Raw genomic sequence first — 11,257 nt, 5'->3', positions numbered from 1 at the left:
CCACTCGCTTGTGGACGAGACGTTTGCGAAATATCGACGAACGATCCAGAAGCAACAGAGCTCCGCGAGCTACGATGAGACTTCGTGTAGCGGTCGTTTTCGTTGCTGCGTCTTCGGCGACGAACAAATTGTCCGTCAGGAGAGTTCGAGCGACTGCGATGCTTCTTCCGGGCTTGACTGACAGCAGATGCACCAACAGCCGCACCAATCGCAGCGCCAAGCAGTCCAGTCCTGCGATCTCTCGAAGGCGACCGAGATTGAGATCGATGGCGGACAATCTTGTACTGCTTCCCTTCACGAGTCACTCCCATTTCGACGCGGTTCCTGGATCGACTGCGATTACGAATCACACCGGTGGAGAGACTACCCTTCCGGTCCCGAGAGCGGCTTCGGCTCCGTCCTAGGGATGTCCTTGAACTTCGCCCGTCACGGCCAGACTTTACACTATAGGTATCGTCGAAATCGTTGTTCCGATTGAATAGTGCTTTTCCGACCTTGGCAATACCATATGCTCCGAGGCCAGTAGCTACCAGCCCAGTCTTGCTCTTGCGCTTGCTTTCACTGTCGGAGGGGTAGTAACGGGAGTCCTTCTTAATACCACCAGATGGGCGAAGTTGTTCACCAGATCGTCGGCGCCGATTATAGTTGTGTTTTCGAGGGGCGTCTTGGACCGAGGAACGTGGGTCGAAGCACTCTCGGCAGACTCCTATGTACTCGGTATACTCCTCCATCTTCCGCACATCTTCATAGTCTTTCCACCAGTCCACAAACTTGCTGACGGGGCCCTTGTGCTGATGCCTCGTAGCCATGTCTCCAGACATATACGGGCCAGGTGACGGAGTCGGGCCTCCATAGGTTCCAGAAGTTCCAGGGAATGCGCCCGGGATGGAATTCGAGTGCTGATGTTGCGAGTGTTGGTGTAGGCCATATGCTCCTGCGGCCAACCCAGCAGCCCCCGCTGCATAGAGTGGCATGTTAGAATGGGAGTTGGAGGATTGCTTACCTGGTCGTGGCGGCTTGGGTGGAGGTCCGGAAGAGCCATAGCCGCTTAGGGTGGGTATGTTTCCTGTGGAATACGAATGGCCGTGGCTGCCATCGGTCGCAGCTGTAGAGAGTGCTCCAGCACTACCAACAACTCCATTCGTTCCTTGCTGGTAGAAAGTAGAAGAGCTTGACTGGTGCTGGTTGGTGTAGGATGAGGACTGGTGATTGCTTCCAGATCCATGACCGAGGGCGTATCCCAACGCCGCGCCACCGGCAAGTGCGCCAGCAGCTGATGCCTTGCCGGGCTTGCTCGGTTTGCTAGAGCTACTTGGCTTGGAACCCGATGGTCGTGGTGGCTTACCAGGAGCCATATCATCCTCGAAACTACCAGGCATAGTCGGCCTCGGAGGTTTGGTGGGTTTTGCGGACTGATTAGAGGACGATGTCTGGAAAGCCGCAGTACTGGAGCCGAAGAACTCGGCAGCGGATCCTAGCCCTGTCTCCTCTGGGGGGTTGTAGGTCGCAGAGGCGGTATTAAGGTGAGGTGTATCGGCGGGTATGATGACGGAGGGTTTATTCGGGCGGACGCCAGGCTGTTCCATGACGGACTGTCCTTGATCGCCATAGTAATCAGCCGCGGCACCAGCAGCGGGAGGAGGTCTATATGGTGCAGCAAAGTTTGATGGGTTTTGGCCTGGGAATTGGTCCGCAACATGGGAGGATATCTGCTGAGAAGGCGGAGTGGGGATTGCCCCGGACATCATTGGAGCTCCAATTTGGCCTGGGAATTGAGAGAAGCCCGCGCTGGCAACCTGAGTGCTGAACGAACCACCAGTGTGCGGATCCTCTCCAGCTCTTGAAGACACAATGCGGTCGTCGTCTCCAGCACGGCTACTTCCACGTTCCGACTTGCTCTTCTTGCTCGAGCTCGGCCGGACCCACCCCTCGGCCTTCTTATCCTTCTCTTTCCTGTCTTTCTTCTTGTCGGTGCGGTCGAGGCTCCGCGAGCGGTCTCGCCTGTCGCGCTTTCGGTCATGACTGGAGGAACGGTCACGGCGACTGGAGGACCGTCTGGCGTCGTCGTCGTAGGGGTCGTCGTACGCACGCGGGCGGTCAGACATGGTTTCGTAGGGGAGATAGTCGGAGGCGCGAGAGGGCTCCGGCGCAGTCGCGTAGGATGAAGCAGTCGATGCCGGAGCTGCAGGAGGGTATGAATTGCGTGAAGAGGGCGGCGCGCTCCTGAGGTCGCTGCGGGTTGGCCTCCGGGTGGAGGACGAGGAAACAATAGACTCGGCGCGTCGACGGCGCGCGCTTGGGCGGTCGTCTTTCGACTCTCTGGAGTCTCTAGTGGATGAGCTCTCGCTCTTGCCCGTTAGCTTGCTCCACATGGTGATGCTGTAGTCAAATGTGAAGAAGCGGGAATCGGGGCGCTCGTAACGATGGAGTAGAATTTATCGTCGATCGCAAAAGTCGGTGGCTGCAAGGGTACCGCGCGAGGCAGAGTCGTCACGTCGTCAGGCCGTCATATGGTACAGAATAATGCAGAGAATACCACGCTATGCTGAGGAATCGATGCCGCACGCGCGAGTGATGGAAAGCGCCGGGCGGCGAAGTGTGGTGATGGAGGCGGGCAGCGCTGCGGTGTTGATGGATGGCATCGCAGCCCACGACAGCTGGGAGGAGATCCGCCACCCAGCCACGTCCACCGAATCACATTGTGGGACCGCCGGGAAGGTCGTCCCATCCCAGCTGAGGCCTCACAGAATCGTTCGCATAGCCCTGCCGTGATTCATTGGGCTCAACTCAGCAACTATACACTTCACAGTCACGGCAGACGTCACGCAGTAAACAAACAACACCGGATGACTTCAAATTAGAGTTGATTGTTGTTGACTGATGAAAGACGGGTACCGCCACCGCCAGCCTTTGTGCGCCAGGGAGCTCGAGCCAATCAGCGCCGAGATGGGAGCCGAATCATGCGGTGGCTGAGGAAGCCATGTATTCACGCGGGGCATGGAAAAGGTGGCACAATAATTCTAGAACAAGCTGTCTCATGTGTACACCGGTCTGCCACTGCTTGGGGTGCTTCAGAGAATTTTCAGGAATTGGAACGAGATAAAAGCCCTTCACTTTGGTCTATGTGGAAACTTGTTGAAGCACTTCATGCAGTGGCAGACAGGTGTACACACCGGCAGAGTACTTGATGAGTGTGCCGCTTTTTTCGTGCCTAGCGGGGCCATATCTATTATCTGCACAACCTATAGAGCTGCAGAGGACGCAAAGCTGTGCGTGCCAAAGCAGCTATGCCCAAAAGTATCCCGGTGCTCCATGCCAACCCTTTCCTTTCCATGCCCGATTCGCCGAACGCCATCGCTATTGTAAGAGAATAACCACCGAGCTGTCGAGGAGTCTGTAGACGTGTGACGACTGGCCGTGAGTGCATGAACTTGTTTACCACTGTTTGAAGGGCCTCGACGCGTTCCAGATACTCTAAACAGAACACCGATATGCCTAGAATCCCGGGGGCCGTTGTCCAGACATCAGCGACTGTCTGAGCATCATGATTTGCTGTCGAGTCGCCGGATCCATCGCGTCAATCTGCTGCTGCGACAGGCTCATGACCTGTCGTATGAGGTCCTCCTTGCTCGGGGGGGCACCCTGTGGTGGCGCTGCTGCAGGCATCGCAGGCTGATAGACCGGTGGAGTAGGAACAGGTGCCGGTGGATATCCAGGAAAGCCGTGTGGTAGCTGCTGGACAGGCGGTTGTGGCGGAGGAGCTGGTGTGGGCGCCACAGCTTGGGTAGGATCGATGATGGTCGTGAGAACACTGGTGTCGACGAGGTTGAGGAGAAGCAGAGACTGGAAGATGGCATAGGAAAGTTGCGGCGCCTGCCTCAGAAGCTCTGTCGCCTTTGCCGGGTCCGACATCACCAGGCCCTTCATTTGTGAGAGTATGTCGAGGAGCTGCGCCGGTGGCAGCGTCGAGAGGGTTCGCGAGATGGCGTCGGGGGCACTGAGGCCTGGCTGCAGGTCGGTGCCTGGTGGTAGAGGGGGTAGAGAACTCGTCTGCGGAGGCTGCACTGGCTCCTGGCCGTTTGTAGGTAAAGGCGCTGGAGTGTATCCTGCCGGCGCAGCATCGCCAGCTCCGTTGTCGTTGGACCAGTCCACCCTCAGCTTCCTGCCCATGACGTCGTAGTCGTTGAGATTTCTGACAGCGGATGCGGCGGCGTCTGCGTCTGCGAATTCGGCGAATCCAAAGCCTTTTGGTCGGCCGGTGTCTTTGTCGTAAACGAGTCTGAAGTTGACAACTTGGCCCACGCGGGTGAGGGTGTCGACGATCAGTTCTTCGGTTCCGCCTGCGAGTTTATAAGCGCTAGCAACTTTGGTGAATGCGCGAAATTAGGGAGGATCTGTGCTGCAAGTTTCACTGGAGTTTGCTGTGCGCGCAGACCTTCTCCCGATTCCGCCAGATAGTCCTCACCATACGGGATGTTCCCAATGAACACGACCTTGCCTGCCTTATCATTTGGAGCTGGAGGCATGACTGTATATCCGTTTTCGAATTTGCGATTTAGTCGTTGAGGAGCAGGATTGTGTCGAAGTGTGAGGACAAGACCGGAAGAGCTCGAATTGGCCGTGAAGGTGAGGCTATGGCACAGACCATCCACGTGACAAGAAACGCTACCTCACACGATCAATCTCAAAGACAGTTTCTCACTCACAGATTCAGACACGTGAAATGTGTACTCATGTAAGATTTTGAGTTGAAATTGTATTGGGCTATTCATATGCTCCAGAACTGTCTGATGATCGATCATATCTATCATGCAATTACCCCATTAATTCATTCCTCAAATCACTATATTGCTCCTTTCCACCTTTCCATTCCCTCCACCTATAACTTGCTCGAGCAGCACACCTCTCCCTTCGCCCCCACCGTTGCCTCCGCTCCTGTCTGCTGATGCGACTGGCTAACCAAGGTGCTCTTGTTGAAACTCTGCTCACTTGGCGGCACATCCAGCGCCGGGTTCTTGTCAAAGAAGTTCACCGGTTTCATGTGAATCTTCAGAATCTCGCACGGCATGACCGGGAAATCCTCAATTCGTGGCACATGGTTGATGCCAAATTGTACGAAAACCACTACGTCCTCGTCCTTCACGGGTTCCTTGCGGTCTGCCCACGCGCGCACTCCATGGCCACCCCGAGATTGGTTCGTGTACTTCCCGCCGGCGAATAACTCGTCGTCGTGGTGTTTGACGACGTAGATGTTGTGATCTGCAAACTCTGCGCGCTTGTGGTTGAAGGAGTCCTTGTCCGCGAGCATCTTCTGGAAGGGAGGCGCCACAATCTTGTACGCGACCGGTTTGCCGTTGATGGGGTTACGGACAGCCGGGTTCTGAATCTTAAAGATGCGGTTCTTGTCATAGTCGAGATCGAAGCCGCCAGACTGGTCGATGACGGTTTCCTGGACGTAGTAGCCGGTACCATGGGGGTTGAAATCTGAGCGAGGCATTGGTAGGGCTTCATCGTAGGTTACGCGGTTGAGGTAACCGTCGAGCATGGGGTCGACACGCAGAGAGAATATGTGCTGGTGGTGGGCTGCTAGCACGCCTGGGTGGACGACTGTGCCGAAGGGCACTTCGATACCCTCGTCGATAGGCTGCGTGCTGAGAATGCCAGTGGCTCGGACCTCGTAGTTGCATTCTCCGGCCTGGTTGAACTGGAATGCTAGAATATATTCGTAGTTGGCAACGGTGATGATGGATTGGAGAACCAGTTCGCGAGACCGCACGACGGCTGCTCGTCCTGTCCGGTAGTTGGTGTGCTTCCATCCGATGCCGGCGTCTTGCTCGTGGATGCAGACGACGTTCTCCATTGGAGTTACGCCGCCTTTGTCATCAGAAAGCACAGCGTCGAGGTAGTAGATGGAACCTAGGCAATCACAGCCGAGCTTGAGGTTGTTCGCCATGATGCCCGCGCCGACGTCGCCAAGGTCAAATGCCGACTTCTTGTGGTAAGGATGGCGGGGGTCAGCGTAGGGGATGTTCATGTCGGAGAGGGAGAGGCGGTAGAAGAGAGTGCGGTTATCGTAGCGGACGTCGTAGAGAACCATGCCCTCCCGTTGGTTGAAGCCCACTCTGAACTGCCACTTCTGCCACGTGAGCACACTCGATGTTCCTTCTTGCGTCACATTGAAGCTTGCTCCCTCGGGTTGAACGACATTCAGTGGCTTGAGATCCGTCCTCAGCTTCTGGTGCTCGGGTAGGTACTCATTCGGCGGCTTGATCTGGTACGGCTCAAGCTCCTTAATGGTGTTGTCGACGCCAGTTGGTAGGATGTCGATCCGGATCACGCTCATATCCTCAGTCGTGATGACTGGGGAGATCGGAATCGGAAGAGCGTAGTGGTTGGAGTCAGCCTCAGCCGAGTTCAACGGATCCCTGATGTACAGAAAGCATTGATACATGCGAGCATCGTCGTTGACACCATCGGATCCTGTTTCAAGTTAGTGATACAGCCATCAGTCTGCATTTCTTATGCATACCGTATATCCAGGGATCGCTGATAATCACAGTCCCTTCCGGCAGCTTCAACTTCGCAATCTCAGCTTTTACCCCCTCATCCTCAAGCGCGATCTGCTCGACTCTCATGATTTCCTCTCCGTCTCCACCAGCGTGGAAGTTTGGCCCTAGTAGCACATTTCGTAGCACTCTGCCTGACGACAAATCCACCACCGCTTCATGGAATTTGTTCTATCCGAATCAGCTTCATCCCTCTTTTATACAGTCATCAAGTATCCACTCACAGTGTTGCGAATATAATAATTCACAAACGCCTTCCTGCTGACCCTCGGTAGTGGTTTGCCACTGTGCTCCGCCTCCAGATACGGCAAAACCTCAGACTTGGGCGGCTCCTCGAGTGTAACTGCCTTGAACTGCAAATCTGTATGCGCAGGCCACGACGCCTTGATCAGACCCGACGCAGCTGTGATCTCGGACGCATTCAAAGGAGCAAGCGGGTGGGAGACGCTCTGCTTGGCGGAGAAGACCGCGGGAGCGGTGGCGACAGTTTCAGTAGACATGATGCGATGGCGATATGGAATAACGACTTGCACAGGATACGAAGCGAACGAAGCTCCTCAAATGACCCTGGAAGTGAAGAATTCAGAGGGAAGGGGAGCAGGGAGGGAAGACGGCCGGTATTTGTATAAGAGAGGCGTGCATGCGAGTAGTAGGTGGTTTCAGTCTCTTTGACGGGCTAGACCTTGCTGCGATAAGGGAACAGAGACCTCAAGCGCATTCGGGAGTGGCAGCGCCTCGTACAACAACTGACGTCGCGGGCTGCGCAGCGGACCCATAACTCCATCGATGAGCAATGTTTGATGCTCTGCAGGCTGCGGCGTTGCTTTTCGGGATCCGCATCGGCCTGCCTCATGCAGCCTGGACAGGCGGTTGGTGGGAGCTGGAGAAGCCGATGAGCAAAGAGCTGGTGTGCTGGTGTGCTGGCTCGATAACGGCCCCGCTGTGGGCTTGCTGCGTCGGCCATTTTCGCATTGGGTGGGCGGTAGTAGTGGGGAGGTGCGTGAGGGAGGCATCGACGAGCGCTGAGTGGATGTCGATTTTGATAGCGGGCCCTGGTATACAGAGCTCGATGTGCTATATCGAACTATCCTGGTCTGCTCTACCTGCCAAGGTGCCTCTTCTGAGGTATGTGGCCTATCTAGATTGCGCCTATTAAGTTCTCAGTATCGACCGTAGATCGAGAGCACAGACCGAGGCTAAGAGCACCCCTTCTAACGCACCCACTCCATTTATCATCAACACCAACATCCCGTCACCCCGCGGACCCTCATCCGTATTTCACGGCCAAGCTTAGCCCCTCTTCATGCCCCGCATAGCACCTGAAGCTTGTGATGACTAGACAGCAACGGGCAAGTCCACCCGAACGGCAATTCTAAGTTTGTTGACGTCTGCACCCCATCCCTCCGTTTCTCGGTCGGAGAAGCTCAGACAGTGTCTTCTTTAGGGCAGCAGCACCGTCGGCAGCTGCCGTGACTTACACAAGGTATCGCGTCTTGCTGATTTGTCGTTCCTCGAAGGCCACGGGTAGACGTCATGGAAAACTGCCTATCTGGGAAGTTCAACGTATGGTACGGTCCCACTGTGCAATTTCACGACTCAACTCATCGTGGGAAAAGCTTCTACGATGCTACGAAAATCTCTTGGGCACAATGGGGGACTAATGATGATATGCCCCCCTTTCGGTACGCAGCCATCACGACTCTTACAGGAACTTCGGTTACACACTTATTTATTACTACTCATAGCGCTCCATCACTATTTGAACAATTTCACTGCAATAAGTGCCTCCAAAACCACCAAGCAACAAACCCTCGAACAATAAACACTTGATCACAAAGCCAATAAAGAAAACCCCACCACCTACCCTGAGCATACCTACTGTACGCCTCATCGTGGTCCCAAGGGATGAGTCTGACCCCAACACTCGCCAGTTTCTGAACCAGATCGTATCTCCGGATGCCCTGAGCGTACTCTTCCCATTTCTCTTCGGGGATTGAATCCGTCTTGATGAACTTCAGAGAGGGGAAGCGCCCCTTTTCTAGCCACGGGACGAACGCGACTAACGGCTCCAACAAGATCGTGCACTCACACGCCTCTTCCTCCGGCAACAAAACCGCACACCGATTCAATGTCAGCGCCTTTAGCGAACTGGGAAGGCTGAGCGCGAGACGCTCTGCTATGGCTGCTGGGTCGAAGGCGGCTGGGTCGAAGGTCGGTGGGTCGAAAGCATCGATGTCGCGGTCGAGTAAATAGGCGAAATCGACGTCGAGGGACTGAAGTTGTGAAAATGCGGTGAAAGACGCGGCTAACCCATCTGAGAAGTATATGCAGAATTCCTTCAGTGTCTCACGATGCGTCTCTAGGCACATGACCAGTGTTTCCAAGGTTGTTAATGCGCCTTCGTCATACTCATCTTCGTCTTCTTCGTCGTCTTCTTCATCTTCTTCGTCGTCGCTGCCCTTCACATCCGGGGCCCACGTGAAGCTCTTCAATCCCTTGAAGCCCTTGAGGACGAATGCGATTTGCTCGTCGGTAGCCCAGCCCCATATCTGAAAATGAGTAAGACTTGAACTGATCTTCTGGTTCCCAACTTGATGCAGCGGCCCATACTGAGTATTATTTTCCGCCTTCGTATTGAGTGTCCGCAACCGCGGCAGATACACTAAGCTCGCCTTGAAGTCCAGCCCAGTACCCCGGTGAAAATAGGTAGTCCTCTCGCGTCCTTCGATCGAGATATCGAGGTGCCTTAATGTTCCCAAGATCGGCATCGAGGCGAGGTGCGCTAGCGTCGATAGGAGAGGTAGTGTGTAGTGGCCACGTATGAAGAGTCTGCGTAGATTCGGTATCACCGACAGAACCCCAGCAACCAGCGCCTCGTAAAAGAACTCTCCATTCAGCATATCCACCCACACCGCTTTCAGATTTTCGGGAACGTCGGGTAGACCTTGGATGTGCACTATCAGATCCGGGATGACCCATTCGATCGCCGGCGACGTATCGATATACGACGAATTGCGTGCCTTGAAGACACCGGGACTCAGAATACTCAAATGGAGATTCTTCGCCTTCCTCGCAAGTCCTGGGTTCCGCCGGAAAACATCAAAGAGGCGCGCCAGTCTCCCTGGCTCCTCGTACTTCTTGATGACTACCCCAGCAGCAGCACCACCACCATCTTCATCTTCTTCACCATCACCCTCATCATCGCCTGTCAACCCAACACCAACATCCTGGAATAATATCTCCTGTGCACAGTTGGCAAATCTTTTAGACACCTGGGAAAGGACGAGTAGGGTAGCTCGGTGTTCGCGTTCGACCTGTCGACTCGCCTCGTCTTGGGCAGGGAATGTGCCGGCCCGGAAATTCGACATAATATTGACCAAGACTTCGTCCGGGAGGCCTTGTATCGCCATTTTCGCTGGCGACGCTCCGATTGCCGTCCCTATGGATGAATAGGCGTTATCATTCACCTCTTGAACTAGAGCGCTGAAAGCGTTGATAAAGGTATGTGGCGGGTACTGCTTTCGTGAACGAGGATGTAGCGATGAGAGATGGGAAAAAAAGTGCGACGCTGCAGAAGATTCTATTCAAGTGTGACATCAGAGCTTAACCAGATCAATGGGTCGTCCTCGAGTCCGTGATGCTTCTACCACGGTAACAGCAGGAAATCCGCTGGTAGCGAGTATTCCACCAAACTCCTCCACCAAAACTCGCACAACTTGCCCTTATCCATCTAACATATCTTACTCGATTAACGTTACAGTAATTAGGACACAGGCTTGCGCATGCCGTCTTTCCATCTCGTCCTCATTGATGATGAGGTGCTAAAGCACCGCAAACAGCAGCAAGTAGGTACACTACCAGGGTGTGGAGATTCTCTAATTCAAAGCTCTTTGAACGCACCGAAGCATCTCCAACAGTGGTGAGAAAGTGCGCCCAGACTTTTGGCAAGGCACTGTACTATAGCTTAAAGGACGCTAGGAATAACCTAAGCGTGGAAACCTTGTATTTGATTGAATTACTAGCCTATTCGAGTGTGAACGAAGGCGAGATATAAGAAGAGGGGGAAGGCGGGTGCGCGAATAGTGAAAAGGTAGTGTACGATTAGTTGTCTTAAAGCGCCTTACAGCACTATACATTAGTTGCGTTGATCAGTCTTTACACATCAGACACCATCACCAACAGCACGAGTCTTCTATAACTCACTTTCTCGATTCTACATTAAGCCCGGTAGTCAAGCCGTCAATCGCATAGTCTAATCAGAGACTTCTCAGAGTCTACCAAGCAAACAAAAGAAAAGGCCATAGTCAGGCGTTCTCCGCCATGAATGCTCGCTCGAGATCACAAAATGGAGTGTGTTCAAGAAGAAACCGAACTCTGTCACGCCAGATTTGGACTTTCCGGTTGTAGATTTTGGATCCGCAACCTGTCATGCCGATCCGAAAAATTAGAACTCCCCCCTGACGCCAGAAATGCTATTGCTGCTGTGAAGCCCCGCAAAAGGAAAGCAAGAGAAAAGAGAACCAAATGACAAAGGGAAAGAAGTAAAGAAAAGGGTTAAAGTCGATAATGGGGGTATGAGGCTAGGTCATAGTTTTTCCGATTTTATGTTTTTCGTTATTCGTTGTGAGTCCATACACACCGTGTGTCGGTCGAGGCATTGCTCCTTTGTTCGTTTACTCCGATATATACAG

The 11,257-nt window shown here is 53.9% G+C and overlaps 2 protein-coding genes across 2 annotated transcripts; both read right to left on the bottom strand.

Annotated features, from left to right (window-relative positions):
- Window positions 1-3,768: 3,768 nt before the first annotated feature.
- Window positions 3,769-4,517, bottom strand: BDZ99DRAFT_352122 (uncharacterized protein; the record flags this gene model as incomplete). Its single annotated transcript, XM_033714530.1, has 2 exons — window positions 3,769-4,340; window positions 4,466-4,517. Coding segments are annotated over 2 exons (624 nt in total), but the record flags the coding sequence as incomplete, so codon positions are not given.
- A 230-nt stretch (window positions 4,518-4,747) lies between these two features.
- On the bottom strand, window positions 4,748-7,133 carry BDZ99DRAFT_446493 (uncharacterized protein). Its single transcript, XM_033717971.1, has 3 exons — window positions 6,791-7,133; window positions 6,530-6,737; window positions 4,748-6,480 (listed from the first exon to the last, which is right to left on the bottom strand). The coding sequence occupies exons 1-3, from the start codon at window positions 7,064-7,066 to the stop codon at window positions 4,880-4,882; spliced, it is 2,085 nt and encodes a 694-aa protein (XP_033574655.1). The 5' UTR covers window positions 7,067-7,133; the 3' UTR covers window positions 4,748-4,879.
- Between the last annotated feature and the right edge of the window lie 4,124 nt (window positions 7,134-11,257).

This window comes from Mytilinidion resinicola (assembly GCF_010093595.1).
Source record: "Mytilinidion resinicola strain CBS 304.34 unplaced genomic scaffold BDZ99scaffold_13, whole genome shotgun sequence".
Taxonomy (NCBI): domain Eukaryota; kingdom Fungi; phylum Ascomycota; class Dothideomycetes; order Mytilinidiales; family Mytilinidiaceae; genus Mytilinidion; species Mytilinidion resinicola.
Note: the sequence above shows the minus strand (reverse complement) of the source record. Positions and strands in the feature narration are given on the sequence as shown.